General features: G+C 45.2%; 1 protein-coding gene and 1 non-coding gene across 2 annotated transcripts in view; both read left to right on the forward strand.

Annotated features, from left to right (window-relative positions):
- The window catches only part of ARMC9 (armadillo repeat containing 9), a 154,642-nt gene extending 133,474 nt beyond the window's left edge, over positions 1-21,168 (forward strand). Inside the window, exons 20-21 of the mRNA XM_068968936.1 lie at positions 7,175-7,279; positions 21,049-21,168. Of these exons, the coding sequence (XP_068825037.1) occupies positions 7,175-7,279; positions 21,049-21,168 (225 nt within the window). The remainder of the gene's footprint in view (positions 1-7,174; positions 7,280-21,048) is intronic.
- LOC138077357 (U6 spliceosomal RNA) lies at positions 3,345-3,451 on the forward strand. The gene has a single exon (XR_011144794.1). It is a non-coding gene; the product is annotated as a U6 spliceosomal RNA (small nuclear RNA).
- Positions 21,169-21,990: the final 822 nt, after the last annotated feature.

Raw genomic sequence — 21,990 nt, forward strand, 5'->3', positions numbered from 1 at the left:
TCTATAACCAACAGATCCCTTTTACAGTCACGCCTGATTTACTCCTTAAACTCTGGCAGCCACTAATCTGTTCTCCATTTTCAGAGTTTTGTCGTTTCGAGAATGTTATGTAAATGGAGTCATATAGTATGTAACCACTAAGGACTGGCCTTTTTCATACAGCGTATTTCACTGGAGCTTCATCCAGGTGCGCGTGTGGTCAATAGCTCGTGGTGTGGCTGGCCCACAGTTTGTTTACCCTTCTCCTATGGCAGAACGTCTGTTGTTCCCAGGTTTCGGTTTCTACGGATAAAGCTGCTGTGGACATTCATATGCAGATTTTTGTGTGACAGTAAGTTTCCGTTTCTCTAGGATAAATGCCTAAGAACATACTTGTGGGTTGTATGTAGTCGCATGTTTAGCTTTTTAAGAAACTGCCAAACTGTGTACCAGAGCGGCTGTACCAGTTTTGTGTTCCCGCTAGGAAGAGATCTACTTTCTCTGCATCCTCACCAGCTTTTGATGTTGTTACTCTTTTTTAACTTAGCCATTCTGATAAGTATGGAGTGACTTATTGTGGTTTTAATTTACGTTTTCCTGATGGTGAATGATGTTGAGCATTTTCTTGTGCTTATTTGTCATCCACATGTCCTCTTTAGTGAAATGTCTCTTCATATATTTGCCCATTTTCTAATTGGACTGTTTGGGGGACTTACTGTTGAGTTTTGAGAGTTCTTTATATATTTTATATATTTAGATACTAGTCCTTTTTCAGATACATGGTTTCCAAATATTTTCTCCCTGTCTATAGGTTTTCTTTTTGTCCTCTCAACAGGGTCTTTCAGAGAACAAAAGCTTTTAAAATTTCAATAAAACTCCCATTTATCAAATTTTCCTTTTGTACTTCAAGTATAAGAACCCTTTGCTTTGCCATAGATCCTAAAGATTTTCTCCTGTTTCTTTTTCTGATGATTTGACAGTTTTGCATGTAAGTCCATAGTCCATTTGGAGTTATTTTTTTATATTATAAGGTGTGAGAATTAGTGTAAGGTTCATTTTTTTCCCTGTGCATATCCAGTTGCTCCAGCACTCCTTATTGAAAAGACTGTCCTTCCTCTGTTGAGTTACTTTTGCATCTTTGTCAAAAATCAGTTGGACATATTTGTGCAGGTTTGTTTTGAAGTTCTCTATTCTGTCCAGTTGATCTGTATGTCCCTCTGTCTGCCAGTATCAAGATTATCAATCGTAATTCTAGTACATGCATAATGTCAACTGGAAAAAAAATGCACAGCCTAAACGTTAAGAGTTATGTTTTATTTGGGACCTTCCTGAGGACTGTAGCCTGAGAGACAGCCTCTCAGACAGCTCTGAAGAATTGTTCCAAAGAGATAAGGGAGGAGCCAGCTATAATAGGAGTTTTACTAGACATCTCAAGTTAATGATTTTAGTACTTTTCTGTGTCTGGGAAGATGCAAGTGTCTGGACTTGTTGAAATTACTCCTGTGATAGTCATCTTAACTGTGTAGAACCAGCTTCACTGGCTGATAGCTCTGTGAGTACTGATGGCTTCCCCGGTGACTCAGTGGTCAAGAATCCACCTGCAATGCAGGAGATGTGGCTGGAGCCATGGATTCAATCCCTGGGTCAAGAAGATCCCCTGGAGAAGGAAATGGCAACCCACTCCAGTATTCTTGCCTGGGAAATCGCATGGACAAAGGAGCCTGGTGGGCTACAGTCCATGGGCTCACAGGAGTTGAATCGAGCTTAGTAACTAGGTACACACACATCTTTCATTTACTGAAATAACAGGCAGTGATCTTTGTCAACAATAATGTCCTGAAATCTAGTAAACTGATTCCTCTCTCTTATTCTTCTTTTTCAAAATTATCTTAGCTATTCGACTTCCTTTGTCCTTCCATATAAATCTTAGTATAGTCTTGGGTCCATCTATAGAAAAATCCTGCTGGATTTTTTATAGAAACTACATGGAACTTATATATCAACTTGGGGAGAACTGACATTTTAACTATGTTGGGTTTCTTTTTTCAATATGTATTTATTTATTTGGCTGTGTTAGTTCTTAGCTGCAGCAGATGAGATCTTTGTTGCATCAGGCATACGAACCTCTAGCTGTGGCGTGCAGGTCCCAGAGTGCTTGGGCTCTGTAGTTGCCAGGCATGGGCTTGGTTGCTCCGCCACATGCAGGATCTTAGTTCCCAAACCAGGGATCAAACCTGCATCCCCTTCATTGCAAGGCAGATTCTTAATCACTGGACCACCAGGGAAGTTCTATGTTGGGTTTCTAATTCATGAACAAGATTTGTCTTTCCATTTATTTAAACCTTTTTGATTTCTTTCATTAGTGTTTTGTAGTTCTCAGCATACAAGTCCTATACGTATTTGGTTAGATTTATACCCAAGTATTTCTTCCCAGGTGGCTCAAGTGGTAAAGAATCTGCCTACCAATGCAGGAGGCACAGGGGTTGCAGATTCGATCCCTGGGTTGGGAAGATCCCATGGAGAAGGAAATGGCAACCCACTCAAGTATCCTTGCCTAGAAAATCCCATGGACAGAGAGGAGCCTGGCAGACTACAGTCCACAGAATCACAAAGAGTTGGACATGACTGAGTATACATCCACACACTTCTTTTTATGAAGATATTATCATTGTCTAGTTTTGGTACCAGGGTAATGCATAAAATGAATTAGGAAATATTTCTTCCTCTTCTATTTTCTGGAGAACATTGTATAAAATTGATGTTCTGTTCAGTTCAATCGCTCAGTCCTGTCTGACTCTTTGCGACGCCATGGACTGTAGCACGCCAGGCTTCCCTGTCTATCACCAACTCCCAGAGCTTGCTCAAACTCATGTCCATCCAGTCAGTGATGCCATCCAACCATCTCATCCTGTTGTCTCCTTCTCCTCCTGCCCTCAATCTTTCCCAGTATCAGGGTCTTTTCCAAGGAGTCAGTTATTTGCATTAGGTGGCCAAAGTATTGGAGTTTCAGCTTCAGTATCAGTCCTTCCAATGAATATTTGGGACTGATTTTCTTTAGGATTGACTGGTTTGATCTCCTTGCAGTGCAAGGGACTCTCAAGAGTCTTCTCCAACACCGCAGTTCAAAAGCATCAATTCTTTGGTGCTCAGCTTTCTTTATAGTCCAACTCTCACATTCATACATGACTACTGGAAAAACCATAGCTTTGACTAGATGGACCTTTGTTGGCAAAGTAATGTCTCTGCTTTTTAATATGCTGTCCAAGTTGGTCATAGCTTTTCTTCCAAGGAGCAAGCATCTTTTAATTTCATGGCTGCAGTCACCACCTGCAGTGATTTTGGAGCCCAAGAAAATAAGATCTGTTGTGCTCGCTTCAGCAGCACATATACTAAAATTGGAACGATACAGAGAAGATTAGCATGACCCCTGCGCAAGGATGACATGCAAATTCGTGAAGTGTTCCATATTTTTAGAAACTATAAAACTCCTAGAGGAAAACATAGGCAAAACACTCTCTGACATAAATCACAGCAGGATCTTTTCTATGACCCACCTCCCAGAGTAATGGAAATAAAAGCAAAAATAAACAAATGGGACCTAATTAAACTTAAAAGCTTTTGCACAATGAAGGAAACTGTAAGCAAGGTGAAAAGACAGCCTTCAGAATGGGAGAAAATAATAGCAAACAAAACAACTGACAAAGAATTAATCTCTAAAATATACAAGCAGCTCCTGCAGCTCAATTCCAGAAAAATAAACAGCCCAATCAAAAAATGGGCCAAAGAACTAAACAAACATTTCCCCAAAGAAGACATACAGATGGCTAACAAACACATGAAAAGATGCTCAACATCACTCATTATCAGAGAAATGCAAATCAAAACCACAATGAGGTACCATTTCACGCCAGTCAGAATGGCTGCATCCAAAAGTCTACAAACAATAAATGCTGGAGAGGGTGCAGAGAAAAGGGAATCCTCTTATACTGTTGGTGGGAATACAAACTAGTACAGCCTCTATGGAAAATAGTGTGGAGATTCCTTAAAAAACTGGAAATAGAACTGCCATGTGACTCAACAATCCCACTGCTGGGCATACACACTGAGGAAACCAGAATTGAAAGAGACACATGTACCCCAATGTTCATCACAGCACTGTTTATAATAGCCAGGACATGGAAGCAACCTAGATGTCCATCTGCAGACGAATGGATAAGAAAGCTGTGGTACATATACACAATGGAATATTACTCAGCCATCAAAAAGAATACATTTGAATCAATTCTAATGAGGTGGATGAAACTGAAACCTATTATACAGAGTGAAGTAAATCAGAAAGAAAAACACCAATACAGTATACTAATGCATATATATGGAATTTAGAAAGATGGTAACGATGATCCTATATGCAAGACAGCAAAAGAAACACAGATGTAATGAACAGCCTTTTGGACTCTCTGGGAGAAGGCAAAGGTGGGATGATTTGAGAGAATAACACTGAAATATATATATTATCATATGTGAAACAGATTGCCAGCCCAGGTTCCATGCATGAGACAGGGTGCTCAGGGCTGGTGCACTGGGATGACCCTGAGGAATGGGATGGGAAGGAGGTGGGAGGGGGGTTCAGAATGGGGAACACATGTACACCCATGGCTGATTCATGTCAATGCATGGCAAAAACCTCTACAATATTGTAATTAGCCTCCAATTAAAATAAATAAAATTTTTAAAATAAAAATAAAATCTGTCACTGTTTCCATTGTTTCCCCGTCTATTTGCCATGAAGTGATGTTACTTTTTTTTCAAAAGTCTGATAGAATTCTCCAGTGAAACCATGTGGGCCTGGAGATTTCTTTGGGGGAGATTCTAAAATTATGAATTCAATTTTCTTAATAGTTATAGGATTACTCAGGTTATGAGAATATAATAATTTGTGTTTCTTATCTAAATTGTCAAATTTATATACAGTTGCTCATAGTAGTCCCTATTATCCTTTTTTAAAATTTATTTTTAATTGGAAGGTAATTGCTTTACAATGTTGTATTGGTTTCTGCCATACAACAATGTGAATCAGCCATAAATATACATACCCCCACTCTCTTGAACCTCCCTCCCACCCCTTTTGATGTCTGCAGGTCTGTAGGGATAGCTTCTATTTCATACCTGATATCAGTAACTTACATCTCTTTTCTTTGTCAGTCTCACTAGAGGTTTGACAATTATATTCATCTTTTCAGAGCCAGCTTGTAGTTTCACCAATTTTCTCTTTTGTTTTCTGTTTTCCTTTTCATTGATTCCTGCTCTTCTCTCTATTGTTGCCTTCGTTTTGCTTGCCCTGGGTTTACTTTGTTCTTCCTTTTCTATGTTCTTGAGACTTGCTGAGGTTTTTTTAATTGTTGTTTTAATATTTATTTTTATTTATTTATTTATTTGGCTGCACTGAGTCTCAGTTGCAGCACGTGGGATCTTTGATCTTTATTGCAGCATTCAGGATCTTTTTAGCTGCAGCATGTGGGACCCAGTTCACACCCAGGTGCTGTGCAACGGGAGCTCGGAGTGTTGGCCACTGGACCACCAGGGAAACCCCAAGACTTTGTTTCTTTCATTCATTTCAAAAGTGTTTGTGATTGCTCATTGAAGCATTTTTATGATGGATCCTTTAAATTTTTTTCAGATAATTCTAACATCTCTGTATCCTGATATTGGCATCTATCGTTTTTCTCTTAATTCAGTTTGAGAACTCTGATGCCTGGTATGATGAGTGATTTTTTAATTTAAACCCTGATACTTTGGATACTGTGTGATGAAACTTTTGTCTTGTGTAAATCTTCTGTTTTATCTGGCTTCCTCTGATGCTGCTCTGGCAGGGGAGCAGGGGCTCCTCTTCATTACTGTTAGAAGTGCGTAAAAGTCCAGATTCTGCCCGTGGTCTCTGTGGAGACCCAGCGGAGGGGGAGCGGGAACGAGACTCCTCGTTAGTGCAGAATGGGGGTGGGGGTTCTCCATCCCTATGAGGCTTCTGCCATAGGAACGGCGCATTACTGCTCCCCACACGGCCTGCCGACACCGCAGGAGCGTGGAGAGACAAGGCAGTGGTGGACATCTGGAGTCTCACCAAGGCTCCTCTGACCCCATCCCCAGTTGGGGGACGGGACATCTCACTACCGCCAAGTGGGGGTGGAAGTCCAGGCTCTCCACCAGGTCCCTTCTCTCCCTGGTGCGGGGGTGTGGGGTGGCTCATTACCACCCAGCAGGGTCAAAACTCCCCCTCCCTACTTGTCCTTCTCTGATATCACCCCCCCGCACAGTGATGTCACAGCCTGGCGAGGGCAGAAGTCCCAGCTCCTTTGCTGGTGTGCTTGGGGGTTGGTTGGGCAGGAGGGGTGACAGTGTTTGCTCCGGTGTCTGCTTAGTGTCTAGAAGTCCCATCACACTGGGCACTCCCCTTTGCTGGTTCTTTGGCTAGAGAGGGCAAGCGTTTGTCTTCCCATTCTCATTTCTGGGTTGCTGCCCTCTTCAACGCCAAGCCTAGAATCTCTAAGGCAAAAAGTAAAGCCGGGGACCCACCACCTTTCATTCCTTGTGTCCCAGAACAGCCAGCCAGCCTGCCTCCTCCTCGCCACCTTTCAGGGTCTCCTAGGTTTATTTGGTATATAATGTCCAGTATTTTTGGTTTTGCTTAGTGGGAGCAACAGGGGAAAAGATGTCCACTCCTTCTTCTTGGAAGCAGAACAACTCTTATCTTTTTATTGAGTCTTTTCACTTACAGACTGTAAACTTCATGAGAAGAACAAGCCTACAGTATACAGTTTTGTATCCCCTGTAAGGCCTGTGCATATGGAGGGGCTTAATAGTTATTTGTAGGCTGGCTGGTTCACATGGTCTTGACCTCACAGAGAAAAACATTCTGAGAACTGTAACTAGGAGAGACCGTTCAGTAGCATCTTGTTGAATCTGTTCCCACCTGTGGTCATGGAAGTGGTCATTAGGCATGAGACTTCTTAAAGAGGTGGGTTGGCATTTTCCTTTTCATCTTCACGGAGGTCATGAGCAGAGGGCGTTCTGCCCTTGAGACCCTTGAAATGCCAACCCAAGGCCTTCCCATTTCACGACAGGTGGCCGCTCAGAGAGCCACCCTCTGGGGACTTGCCAGCGGGGTCAGAGCTCTCACTTCATGTCTCCTTTGAAACAGGAGGACCATGACACTATGGAAGCTGATCTGGACAAGGACGAACTGATCCAACCCCAGCTTGGAGAGCTCTCGGGGGAGAAGCTTCTGACCACAGAGTACTTGGGAGTAAGTACCAATTGAAGGAAGTGGGGACCCCATAATAGAAAGGAGAGATGGGCTGTTGATGGACTTAGCGTTTACAGTAACACACAAGGATTTGGCTTGATCTGTTATGATACTGGGTTTATGAGAAGTTCCATCATGGCCAGCTTGCTTCCAGGGGCCCTAAAGGGCACAGTGGCCCTAGTTACTATCCTAAACAGACCCGCTGGCAAACAGAAGGCTGTTAGAGTATAGCTAAAAGGCACACTCTAGAGCCTTCGCAGTGTCTAAAGGTATGCTCATCCTTGTGTGTGTGCATGCGTGCTAAGTCGCTTCAGTTGTGTCCATCTCTTTGTGACCCTATGGACTGTAGCCCACCTGTCCGTGGGACTCTCCAGGCATTCTTGCTGTGCTCTCCTTTAGGGGGTCTTCCCAACCCAGGGATCAAATCTATGTCTCCTGCATTGGCAGGCAGTTTCTTACCACTAGCACCACCTGGGAAGCCCCATGCCCATCCTTGCTGCTGCTGCTAAGTCACTACAGTCGTGTCTGACTCTGTGCGACCCCATAGACAGCAGCCCACCAGGCTCCCCCGTCCCTGGGATTCTCCAGGCAAGAACACTGGAGTGGGTTGCCATTTCCTTCTCCAATGCCCATCCTTAGGAGTAGTCATTTACCCATCTAGATCCTTGGGGGGTTTGTGCCTTATCTATGAGAAAGGAAGACTGATGCAGGTTTGTCAGTCATCAGCAAACAGTCCAGTTCAGTTCAGTCACTCAGTCATGTCCGACTCTTTGTCGACCCCATGACTGCAGCATACCAGGCTTCCCTGTCCATCACCAACTCCCGGAGCTTGCTCAAATTCATGTCCATCGAGTCGGTGATGCCATCCAACCATCTCATCCTCTATCATCCCCTTCTCCTCCTACCTTCATCAGGGGATTTCCCAAGGAGTCAGTTCTTCACATCAGGTGGCCAAAGTATTAGAGTTTCAGCTTCAGCATCAGTCCTTCCAATGATATTCAAGACTGATTTCCTTTAGGATTGACTGGTTTGATCTCCTTGCAGTCCAAGGGACTCTTAAGAGTCTTCTCCAACACCACAGTTCAAAAGCAGCATTTCTTTGGCACTCAGCTTTCTTTATATAGTCCAGCTCTCACATCCATACATGACTACTGGAAAAACCATAACTTTGACTAGATGGACCAGCACACAGGGGATGGCCAAAACCATCAGACCAGATGAAGTCACCCACTGAGGCAGAGGGTGGACAGGGAGGGGGACGGGGCTAAATACAGAGGGCCCACCAGCACGTCGGGAGCAGGAAGACGAAAGGTGGCCCCTGAGATGGACAGAAAAGTGAATAGTCAGAGAGGCTTGAGGAGAACCAGGAGAAAACAGTGCCGTGGAAAACAGGAGGGAGAGATCTTTCCAGATGGGTTGAGTAGTCAGTCGAAGCTTTGAGAGGCCTGTGGAGTCACATGTTTGTGAGGGGCCATGATCTGAGCTCCCCAAAGACTCTGCTGCCGTGGGACCCACAGGGTAGGTGTGAGTTGGGGGAGCTTCTACCGATTGGCTGGGAGAGGATGGCAGCGTCATGGAGCCTCGATCCGAGAGTGCGCGGGTGAGCAGTGGGTGCTCAAAGCTAAGATCTGAAAGGAGGAGCAGATGCAGAGATTGAGGCCAGTTCAGACTGAAGCCCCGTGGCGGACAGCTGAGCACATGGGGGTGAAGGCTTTAAAAGCGACTCCTGAAATCCTGGTGCTGGTGGTTGACTGGGTCAGTTACGTGGACCCTGAAGTCTCCTCAGATTGGGCAGGTCAGCATTGGAGCTGGGAGCCAGGCTTTTAACAGCTGAAGCAGAGACAGTGACTTGGGAAGGAAAAAGATGGTGGGTGCAGGTGCGTGTGCTTTCACAGGGGCAGGCGGAAGCAGAAAGCCTGTCCATTCCCCTTGCTGCCCCACCCAGGCCCTCATCACCTCGTCCTGAGCGCTGGTCTCCCTGGTCACCTCAGTGTGGAATTTCCAGGGGCTCCCGGCTGGAGCCAGTGTATGCTGGCAGAACTTGAGTTTGGAGGACAGCCAAGGGCTGGGCATGAGGGCATTGTTGGTAAGGGTTTTGGAGTTTACCCTGCGTGAGCTGGGAGGTTGTCAGAGGGCACAGAGCAGGGGAGTGACTCAGTTTGATTCATGTTTCACTACATTAACTTCTGTTTTCACTCGGGCTGCTTTGTGAAGCAGGGCATAGAGGGGCAAGAGTGGATGAAAGAAGGGAGATGACGTAGGAAGCTGGGGGACCATTGGCCCCCAGTCATGGACAAGCACCACTACCCCTCAGAACGACTCAGGGATCAAAGGACCCTAACTGACCGCAGATGGACGTCAAGCGGGGAGGTGCTCGAGAAGGGCGGGGAGTGAGGCACCCGGGTTCCGAACTGATGATGGGAGTCGTTGAGCCCTGACATCTGGGAGGACACTGGCTTTGTCAGGAAGGACGGAGCAGCACGGGAGAGGATGTGCATGTGGAAAAGCAAGATGGTGAGAAAAGCAGAAGGCACGCTAGGGGGGCTTCTCTGGAGGGCAGTGGTGGAGCTGTTGAGAACACAGCCCTCAGATGCTGGGTCTTCCCAGCACACAGGCAGGGATGTTCAGACAGAAACCCCACCACGGCCCCTTCCCTAATAGCTTTTAGCACCTCTGCACAATGAAATGCCGTAGCTGAGATGTTAACTTGTTAACTGAAGATTTTTAACAGCAACAACAAAAACAAGACCCTGAACATGCTGTGACTCCCAGCTGGATCATGCAGGTTGGCAAGACGCAGAAGGGACAGAGTTTTGAAATCAGCCAGTGGCCCGACTTAATGGCATCCGCAAATGGCGTCACTTTACCACAGTCTGTAGTTCTAAATCTCCTTAATGCATAGGTACTGTTCTTTTTACCAGAAGGAAATATTTAGAAAAGTTGCACACATGCCTGTTTATCTCATCGGTGTCAGTCTGTTTTCAGTGGCAATGTGAGTGGTAAGAATGAAGTACAGAAAGAACTCAGTACAGAGACGGGAAGCCCCAGTGTATTTGTACTGGATGGCTTCAAATAACAGAAATGTGTTCTGTCCCGGTTCTAGAGCCCAGAAATCCAAAATCAAGTTGTCCCACAGCCCTTCTGGCTCTTGCAGCTTCTGGCAGCTGCAGGCCCTCTTTGACTTGTGTCTGTGGACCTCCACATTCTACCTCCATCTCCAATAACCGTCTCCTTTTCTCTTTATGTTCTCTCTCTTTAAAAAAATAAAAAAAAATTTATTTGCCTGTGCTGGGTCTTAGTTGTGGCACTTGGAATCTTTTTTTTAGTTGCGGCATGTGGGATCTAGTTCCCTAACCAGGGATCGAACCCAGGCTCCCTGCCTTGGGAGCACAAAGTCATAGCCACTGGACCACCAGGGAAGTCCCTGTGTTCTCTCTTATAATGACCATCACGGGATTGATATAATGACCATCACTCTTATAATGACACTGTCACTGGATTGAGGATAATCTAAGATAGAGTCCATGCGGTTGCAGAGAGGCAGACATGACCTAGTAACTAAACAACAGCAACAACTTAACTACAATTTGCAAAGACTCTTTATCCAAACCAAGCCACATATGTCCAGGTTCCTGGGGTTAGTACCTGGACAGACCTGTGAGCGGCCACCATGCCACCCACCGGGCCCAGTCACCGGAGGATCCCCTGTGGAAGCACTGTAAAGTTTTTATTAGAAAACTTACTGTCGAGCAATAATTCCTGAGGTTATACATACACCCTCTGTTTGTGTCTTAGTTTCTGAGATCTCCTTAGCTGCCCTTAGTCACCCGGTCTTTTTCTTTTTTTTATTTGGCTGTGCCGGGTTTTAGTTGCACCATGTGGGATCTGGGATCCTTACCTGTGACGTGGAAACTCTTAGTTGTGGCATGTGGGATCTAGTTCCCTGACCAGGGATCGAACCCCAGGCCCCATGCATTGGGAGCACAGAATCTTAGCCACTGGACCACCAGAGAAGTCCCAGACACCCAGTCCTGATTTGAAATTGGCAGCTGGCCAGCACTGCAGCTCCCCTCACCTGCCCCCCTTGGTCTCTGGTGGTTCACACTAGGGCGGGTTGGTGGGGGGGCCCCTGTACGCTGTTCACATGGGGGCTGCTAACTGCTTGTGCTGAAGGAGGGAACCTGCCAGAGATAGGAGTTGCATTTCCCTAGGGAATGTGCCCCCAAAGCACAACTTGTACCTCCCATTCTGATGTACCAGGGCGATCTATCAAGATCAGTAGAAAAATGTTGACGTTTTTGAAAACTGTATTCAAAAATATTTTATTGAACCCGAGTCATTTGCTGAACATTCTGCAGAATCCTAGAGAAGTCTAACAAGCTGTTATCTTCCAGAAGTTTATAAAAGAGGACACAGAGCAGATAAACCTGTGCTATTGATGAGGGCTGGAGATAACAGGGAGGAATGATCAGGGGGTTGATGGTTCTCGTCCTGTGTGGCTGGCCCAGGGCTTCTCATTGAATGTGGGTTCACATAGAATCTAGGCCCCATCCCAGATCCCCTTACCATAATCTCAGGAGTGGTTATTATACACACCAGTGACTAAGAAACTGCTATGTTGAGGGTGAGGATGGAGTACGAGGGTGGCTCCCCCCTCCCCCTCAGGGTGTTCTGAGAGTGAAAGGAAGCCCTCTCCTAGGATTCCTGAACTCATGGCTCCTCCCCTTCTGAGCACTGATGGGCACCCCTGAACCCTACAAGGCCGCACTCGCTGCCTGTCCGCACCCCCTCAAGGATACGCAGACAGCACTGAGCGCTGCAGAGCCTGGGGGCCATGAAAATACTGATGACCACAGGGAGCTTAGAGAGTCCCTGAGAATAGCAGTGGTCACATCAAATGTATCCTTTACTCATAATTCTGGTGAAGAACAGCACCCTTTTGTGTTTCTTCTTCAGTAGCAGGGCAAGATTGATGAGTTTCCAACTTCCGCGTGCTTGGTTATGTCTGAATTTTTAAAAATCATCCATACTATGCCAAACAAGTCTTAATTAAATAAGTCTTAATTAATAATTCTTAATTCAGAATCATCCATACTCTGCCACTTAATGCTCAATACCTTGGTTAAAGGGCTGTAGGTGTTTTTCATAGAATCTCAGTTTTTTTGTTTTTATTTTGAAGTTTAAATTTATTGTTCAGTTACTTTTAACAACAGTCGTGGGTGTGTCTTAAATTAGTTGGGCATGCGTCCTGGGCCAAGTCCTGTGCTGACTGCTTCACACTTCTGATTGCATTTATTTAATCTTCCCAACCAACAATGGGGTGAATTCTGCTCACATTGCATGTCATAGATGAGGAAGCTGAGGCTGAGGTTGAGGAACATGCTCAAGTGTTATTTGAGCCTGCTTGCTCTTTACCACTAAGCTGTGCTGTCTTCTGGGAGAGCTGTTGATTTTCCAGTGAACTGTGTTTGAAAGTTTAGAGTCTCTGACTATATGAAATATTCAAAGTTACTTTATGGTCTAACGCTGTTGTTATTCAGTCGCTAAGTCATGTCAGACTCTTTGAGACTTCATGGACTGTCCTTCCCCATCTCCTGGAGCTTTCTCAAACTCATGTCCATTGAGTCGATGATGCCATCCAACCATCTCATCCTGTCAGCCCATTCTCCTCCTGCCCTCAGTCTTTGCCAGCATCAGGGGCTTTTCCAATGAGTTGGCTCTTCACATCAAGTAACCAAAGTACTGGAGCTTCAGCTTCAGTGTCAGTCCTTCCAATGAATATTCAGGATTGATTTCCTTTAGGACTGACTGGTTTGATTTCCTTGCTCTCTAAGGAACTCTCAAGAGTCTTCTGAGAGAAGCACCATAGTTTGAAATCATCAGTTCTTTGGCATTCAACCTTCTTTATGGTCCAGCTCTCACATCTGTACATAACTGCTGGGAAAACTGTAGCTTTGACTAGACGGACCTTTGCTGGCAAAGTAAAGTGTCTGCTTTTTAATATGCTGTCTAGGTTTGTCATAGCTTTTCTTGAAATTGAAGCAACAGCAACGATTTTTAAGCATAGGCTCAGTTTTCGGGGGGATGCCTGTTGTCAATGCTAACTTCTCCCTTTCCACACTTTCTTATTCCCCCAAGTTCATTTAGTTTTCCAGAGTTCTCTTAAAGAGCTGGCTAAAGCAGGAGTCCTGGCCCCACCCCCACAGAGACAGAGTGTGGCCCTGGCCCTGGGAATCTGCATCTTTACTACACCCTCAGTGCTTCTGCAGCCAGAGTCTGCGCCATGAAACACGCTGCCACGTGTGCAGACCTCCAGGTGAATGGGCCTCCACGCGGGAAGTCTGTGCAGCTCGCCAAGGGGCAGGGCCCAGCCTCCCGGAGACAGGACAGAAGCTGGGGCGCCTGCAGCTGACCCTGTCTTACTCAGTCAAAACCAAAACCAGGAAAGGAAGGGCTGTAGTTTCCAAGTTGTTTTTTTCCCTTTTTTTCAAATTTGTCTTCACTTTGGGTTTTTTGTTTTGTCTTGTTAGTATTTATTTATTTGGCTGGGCCGGCTGTTAGTTGCAGTATGCAGGATCTTTAGTTGCAGCACATGGGATCTAGTTCCCTGACCAGGGATCGAACCCAGGCCCCCTGCATTGGGAGTGCCGAGTCTTAGCTACCGAAGCACGAGGGAAGTCCCTGGGGGGCTTTCTACTCACGTTTCCACCCATCATTTGTGCTCTGCCTCACCCTGTGGTTGAAAAGTCAGTTGGAACTAACTTAAAATCCATGTTCTGTGAAAACCCAACCAAATGAGCAGTGAGGAGAGCCCCAGCCCCCAAAGATTCCAAGTCCTTTTTCTTTTTCAGTTTGTTTCTGGGATTCCTTTTTATGATTACAAATGAAGTACATGCTTATTACTGAAAAGCCAAAAGTAAACATGGCATAAACAGCCACCGTAATAATTCTATCCACCCAGCAACAACCACCGCTCCCTCTGTTCTCCTTCCATTATCTCTGTGTCTTATCTTTCCTTTGTCAGTTGGAATTGAGCTCAACTGCAGAGAGCCAGGAATCCAGCCTTACCAGACCCAGGGCTCATCTTTCACCTTCCTTCACCCAGACTATCAGGAAGAAGGGAGCATCCAGGTTTTGTGGGCCCTCCAGTCACAGGGTTGTGGAGGCCTTCTGTGAAAAAACACAATATAAAGTTTAGGTATTAAAGCGAGTATCCAGAGTGAGAATTAGAGAAATAAGTCACAAATTTAAATTTTAAGAATTGATGAGTCGATAACCAACAAAGATTTACCATATGGCACAGAGAACTAGACCCAGTATCTTATAATAGCCTATAATAGAAAAGAATCTAAAAAGGAATATATATATATGTATAACTGAATCACTTTACTGTCTACCTGAAACTAACACAACATTGTAAATCAACTGTAGTTCCATTTTTTCAAGTAGGTAAAGAAAAAAAAAAAATGACAGGTACCAACATCAGAAAAATAATGTTTTATTAACTAGTGGCTTGCCACACGCTGTTGAGGTAATCTGCATGGGTTGGAAAAGAATTTCCAGATACAGAGCATTTCAGAAGGGAGTGATTTTATTAAGAACAAAGAGCAGAGATCATGTGGGCACTGCGAGCACAGTGGACCAACCTCCTGACAGACCAGGGAGAGTTGACAGTTTTCGTGGGTTGGTAGTCGACTTTTATAGCCTCAAAACAAAGAAAATTCCTGCTGGAAGGTTGGCATTAGGTGATTGGTTAGGGCACTGTAGGGTGACTACCGGGGTGGGCATCTTTGCCTAATTTGGGGTCAGGAAGCCTGCTGGTGATGATCACTGGGGCTTTTGGCAGTGGTTACAAAGGGGCTCCGTCCACTTCAGAGGGGACCTGGGTTCTGAGCTCCACTTCTGAGGCCTTGGTGCGAGGCCTTGCACCTGTGGCCTTGGGGCAGGACTCCACACATGCTTCATAGTTTTCTTTCTGGATATTTTTTGTTTTATGCTCTTTGATTGCTTCTACATATGTGAGGAGTTTGTAATATTTTCTACAGTGAAAGAAAAGAAGTTTTATTTCTCATTATTGAGAGATTAGACATTTTTCTCTCGACTTCACATTTAGTTTTTGGTAATGCTATGTAAATTTTTAGGATTTCTGTTAAATTTGAGAAAACCTTCCTTGAACTTCTGAAAATGGAAGACTAGGGACACTTCAAGTTTCCTTGCGCACCGACTCTTCATAAATACTCTGATGACCTGGGGAATTCCTTGTAGTAGCTTCTACACCAGGACAGCTCACCATTGTTTGGCTATGCACAGAAGCGACTGAGAATGATATTTCTCATTAAACCCAAATTGTATGTCACCTGGGTTCAACAACCCCTTAGCTGAGTTCCAAATTGTCTTTGGGCATTCTAATACCGTGTGGGGAGGTATAACAGCAGAAGTTGGAGTAGAAAGGAACAGCGCTCTTCAGTTCAGTTCAGCTCAGTTCAGTCACTCAGTCGTGTCCGACTCTGCAACCCCATGAATCGCAGCACGCCAGGCCTCTCTGTCCATCACCAGCTCCTGGAGTTCACTCAAATTTCACATCCATCGGTGATGCCATCCAGCCATCTCATCCTCTGTCGTCCCCTTTTCCTCCTGCCCCCAATCCCTCCCAGCATCAGAGTCTTTTCCAATGAGTCAGCTCTTTGCATGAGGTGGTCAAAGTACTGGAGTTTCAGCTTTAGCATCATTCCTTCCAGAGAATACCCAGGACTGATCTCCTTCAGAATGGACTGGTTGAATCTCCTTGCAGTCCAAGGGATTCTCAAGAGTCTTCTCCAACACCACAGTTCAAAAGCATCAATTCTTCGGCGCTCAGCTTTCTTCACAGTCCAACTCTCACATTCATACATAACCACTGGAAAAACCATAGCCTTGACTAGACGGACCTTAGTCGGCAAAGTAATGTCTCTGCTTTTGAATATGCTATCAAGGTTAGTCATAAGTTTCCTTCCAAGAAGTAGGCGTCTTTTAATTTCATGGCTGCAATCACCATCTGCAGTGATTTTGGAGCCCAAAAAAATAAAGTCTGACACTGTTTCCACTGTTTCCCCATCTATTTCCCATGAAGCGATGGGACCGGATGCCATGATCTTCGTTTTCTGAATGTTGAGCTTTAAGCCAACTTTTTCACTCTCCTCTTTCACTTTCATCAAGAGGCTTTTTAGTTCCTCTTCACTTTCTGCCATAAGGGTGGTGTCATCTGCATATCTGAGGTTATTGATATTTCTCCTGGCAATCTTGATACCAGCTTGTGCTTCTTCCAGCCCAGCGTTTCTCATGTACTCTGCACATAAGTTAAATAAGCAGGATTGACATGACTGCAATTAAAACTTGCTACTTTTGCAAATTTTACAAAAACATGTGACTGTTTGAACACATTGCTAGGGTTCCAAAGCTCCATCTGGAGACCTCCATTTACTGCTTACTGGTCAGAGCGGGGTCCCATGGCCCTTAGCTGCAAGGGAGTCTGGAAAAGTGTTTTTAAGTAGGCACATTTCTGGGCCAACAAAATCAGAGGGCTGTTGGTCAAAAGAGAGAGAATGAGTATTGAGTGGACAGCTAGCAGTGTCTCCTTCAGCTTCCAGGACTTTCTCTGTGTGTATAGATAGACAGATGTATTGTGTGCCTGTATTTTCTTACAAAAATGCATGCTGTTTAGAACATGCCATAATTGCTTTAAGTGATTTCACCAGTACTCAGAAACTAGTACTGGGAAATTTTTTTTTTACCTAAATTGATACATGTTGACCATCTTTTGCTACAGAACAAATTGTTGTTGTTATTCAGTCACTCAGTCATGGACTGAGCATGGACTGCAGCACGCCAGGCTTCCCTCTCCTTCACTATCTCCTGGAGTTTGCTCAAACTCCTGTCCATTGAATCGGCAATACCATCCAACTATCTCATCCTCTGCTGCCCTTTTTTTGCCTTCAATCTTTCCCAGCATGAGGGTCTTTTCCAGTGAGTTGGCTCTTCTAATCAGGTGGCCAAAGTATTGAAGCTTCAGCCTCAGCCCTTCAAATGAATATTCAGAGTTGATTTCCTTTAGGATTGACAGAGCAAATTACATTCAGCTAAATCACATGCTGCATTTTTTGGGTTTGTGTGTGTGTGTGTGTGTGTGGTTAAATATGCTCTTTTTTTTTTTTTTGTAGCAGAATGTTTTTTCAGACAGCGTCTCCATGTATAACCCAGATGGGTGCTGAGTTCTGTGATGGGGAGGGTGGTTGTTGGGAACCCTTTCCCTTCTCTCCCAGCACCCCCTGAAGCATTTCTGTGGAACTCAGTATAGACAGATATGCTTTAAGACCTTTCCATCCCCAAAAGGCTCCTTTGCAGCTGAGGAACCCAGAGAGGGCCCTGGAGCTCCCCACAAGCACAGGGGGTTGTGAGGTAAACAGGAAACAAGCCCTCTGGGCTCCTCTGAGATACCCAGCACCTAAGGCAGTCATTCTGGGCCCTCATACCAATGCTCTTCACCAGGGACCCTTCTTCAGGCCTTGTGATGGACACACCAGGCGATTCTACCCACAGGCTGACCCAGTTTCCTCATCCAGTGCATGGGTGTGTGCATGCTAAGTCGCTTCAGTCGTGTCTGACTCTTTTTGACCCTACGGACTGTAGCCCACCAGGCTCTTCTGTCCATGGGATTCTCCAGGCAAGAATACTGGAGTGGGTTGCCATGCCCTCCTCCAGGGGAGCTTCCCGACGCATGGCTGGAGCTTGTATCTCTTATGTCTCCTGCATTGGCAGGCGGGGTCTTTACCAGTAGTGCCACCTTGGGAAGCCCTTCCCCATCCACTGGAGAGGACAAACGCCACCCACCTTGGGTGATTTCTTAGGCCTGTGAAGTTTTAGGGAAATGGTGTGATGGGGGAGGGTGGTTCCAAAGGCTGAAACACGAGTATGTGCTGTGTCCTCTCTCCTGAGGAAGGAGTTGGAAGGGTGACCTGGGAAGGACAGTGGAGCAGGGAGGGGGCATGGGGTGAGCAACCCACACACTCGCCATCTCCCTTCTCCAGCGCTTAAGCCCTAGCCTTCCTCTCCTAGCCCCTGTGGAAGGACCCAGGTGTCCGACTGGCATAAGGGAGGGGGAAAGAGAAGGCCCAGGGGATCCTAAGGTACCGCTGAATATCGGACTTAAGGAACCTGCCCTGACGACGGGGACAGCGGGTCAGAAGGGAAACGGGAGGAGCAGCAGACAGAGGAGGGCAGCGCTAGTGATGGCAGGTAGGGTAGCCTTCTTTTGCGTATTTCACAGGACAAGGGGGATGAAGCTGCACTAGCTGTCACTTGGGAAGCTTGTGGCCCATCGTTTCCTGCACAAGGGTGGAGGCCTCCCATCTCCTCTCCCCTGCCTTTCTCCCCTCCCCCTTCCACCCCCCCCCCCACCACCCTGCCCTGCCCGCCCCTCCAGCTGCTGTCTGTCCCCACAGCACAGCTGAGACCTGGTGATTCCCTCCCACTGGAAACTGGCCCTTTTTTCTTCTTCCTACCTCAAATATAAAATATATATATATAAAGAAAGCTGAGCACTGAAGAAATGATGCTTTTGAACTGTGGTGTTGGAGAAGACTCTTGAGAGTCCCTTGGACTGCAAGGAGATCCAACCAGTCCATCCTAAAGGAAATCAGTCCTGAAAATTCATTGGAAGGACTGTTGTTGAAGGTAAAACTCCAATACTTTGGCTACCTGATGCGAAGAGCTGACTCATTGGAAAAGACCCTGATGCTGGGAAAGATTGAAGGCAGGATGAGAAGGGGATGACAGAGGATGAGATGGTTGGGTGGCATCTCCGACTCAATGGACATGAGTTTGAGTAAACTCTGGGAGTTGGTGATGGGCAGGGAGGCCTGACATGCTGTAGTCCATGCGGTCACAAAGAGTTGGACACCACTGAGTGACTGAACTGAACTGAACCTCAAATACTAGATAAACCCAAATAACTTTCAACCAAAAATCAAGAAATCAAGGATGTAACTCCCATTCATATATTTTCTAATTTTTTTAAAATATTTGTTTCTTTGCCCGCGCTGGGCCTTAAATTGCGGCATGTGAACTCCTAGTTGCATCATGTGGGATCTAGTTCCCTGACCGGGTATTGAACCCACACCGCCTGCACTGGGAACACAGAGTCTTAGCCACTGGACCACCAGGGAAATCCTTCTGATTTTTTTTTTTACATTTTATTTGTAAATAATTATAGACTCACAGGAAGTTGCAACAGTAGTAGAGAAGTGCCAGACACCCTGCACCCAGCATCCCCAGTGGCAACTGTAGTAAACTGTAGCTCGATGTTGGCACAATCCACAGACTTCATTCAGATTTCACCAAAAAAGTGATTTCTTTTTTAAACAAATTTGCTTAATTATTAACATAGCTATGTTACAGAAAATAGAAAAAAATCGTTCTTGGTTCACTGTCCTATGTGGCCACTATAAGCGTTAGTGTTCCTTTCCTTCCAGTCTTTTTGTGTACTTTTAGCATAATGGAAAGCATCATTTATGTACCATGTTATAACCTGACTTACAATGTTTTAAATAAACATTTTTCTTCATAACCTAGTCTTTATCCTTGTAAATGGCCATATAATATTTCAGATGAATATGCCATATTTTTCTTCATTGCTACCCTGTTACTAGACAGATTGTTGCCGTTTTACTCTACAGTGATTTTGTAACAAACAGCTTTATTTAACAACTTCCATATTTTGGAGTCCTCCTCTAGGGACTTTCTTGGTGGCTCAGACGGTAAAGAATCTGCCTGCAACGCAGGAGACCCAGGTTCAGTCCCTGGGTCTGGAAGCTCCCCTGGAGAAGGGAATGGCAACCCACTCCAGTATTCTTGCCTGGAGAATCCCATGGAGACAGAACCCTGGCAGGCTACAGTCTGTGAGATCACAAAGAGTCAGACACAACTGAGCAACTAACACTCTAGAGTTTAACACCCAAGGATATGAACATTTCAATGACTCTTGATATAAAATGCCAAATTACTTTCCAAAAGCACTGTCTCTAATTTCCATGCCACTGACATCTTAAACTGTTGCCAGAAGCAGATGGGGTAATTTCTTTAATTGTCACTCATTTAATAATTTAAGAATGATATGGTTTTTTGTGAAATTGTAGTTTCTACTTACTTGTAAAGTTGATGATTTTTTTCTTCTCTTGACTGGTGATACTTTTTATTTTGTGACTTGGCTGTTCAAAATCTTTGCCCTATTATCTGTATGGTGTTTTACTTAACTGATTTATAAGAATTCTTTATCTAATGAAAATCTTAACCTTTAACCTGTTAACTGTGCTACAAGTACTTGTTCCCAGTTCATTGTTTTACCTGTTAATTTGGTTTATCATTCAAATACTTTATATATGGAAGTGTTAATTTTTTATGAAACCAAATCTGTCCATCTTTTTTTTCCCTTCTCACTTTCAAAAGTCAGTATACTCCAGAGATGTGATGTTACTATATTCAACTCTTTTCTTCCCCTTTTTCCATGGTTTGATTTTTTTTTAATTTATACTGCTAGATAGTATAATATGCAAGCTAAAGGGATTTTTCCTGACATTTTCTGTTTATCTGAATAATCTGTGTCGTGACCCTTCCTCACTTATTGCAAAGTCTCTTATATCCTATAGGTGAATGTATTAAATACAGTGAGTTAGAATGTGTGGTCTGCTCTCAGCCAGATGACCTCTCCAGCCCTGTTTCCTCTTTGCTTCCACCAGATCATGACCAACACGGGGAAGGCGAGGCGGAAGGGGACGGCTGGCGTGCAGTGGGGTGGCCCGGAGCCCCTGCGCCGGCCTGTCACCCCCAGCGGCCACAGGACGGGGTACCCAGCGTAAGTCCGGGCTAAAGGAGGCAGGGATTTATTTTCCTAAGCTTTGTTTTGATGAACTGCGGTGAAAGATGTACGTATTTAAGAAGTCACAATAAAATGTTCACACTATAAAGGATTTCTCTCTTTATTATTCATCTTTGGGGGATTTTATGAAAGGACAGAGGTCAAGTCTCCCTCTTCCCCGCCACGTTTCTCAGGGTCTCCAAGACACTTATAGCCTTTATCTAGGAGAAGCCTGGTGATGGCCAGTGTTGATTCTGAAGGAAAGGACCAGAAAGGGGCAGGATGTCTACCCAGAGAGGACTCTCAGTCTTTTCTGCAGCCCCTCACTGCAGCACCAGGCCCTTTGTTGGGAAGGAGTGTCACAGTTTAAGATGCCACCAGCCTCTTTTTCTAGAGGATTTTTTAAAAGAACTATATGCAGTTTTGGCTGCCAAGCCTTTATTCATTCTTCATAGCCTTGCTCCAACCCTGTTTATATAAACAAATCTAGTCTGGTTACCCAGAGCCTCTGGTCTCCCTGGGAACCCAGGGACCAGACCCCTGTGGACTCTTGGGGAACCCTAGGCCAGGCACTCCAGCTTGGGCCTCTTTGGAGGTCTGGGTGACCTCTTCACCTTTCTAGAGAGAACACTGGAGGGAAATAGGTGCACATAAAAGGGACTATGGAGAGCAGGCAAAAACCTACATTTGTTCATGCAACAATTATTGGCCGTTCAGTCGCTCAGTCGTGTCCGACTCTTTGTGACACCGTGGACTGCACCACACCAGGCCTCTCTGTCCATCACCAACTCCCGGAGTTCACCCAAACCCATGTCCATTTAGT

The sequence above is a fragment of the Capricornis sumatraensis genome, chromosome 3, assembly GCF_032405125.1.
Source record: "Capricornis sumatraensis isolate serow.1 chromosome 3, serow.2, whole genome shotgun sequence".
NCBI lineage: Eukaryota > Metazoa > Chordata > Mammalia > Artiodactyla > Bovidae > Capricornis > Capricornis sumatraensis.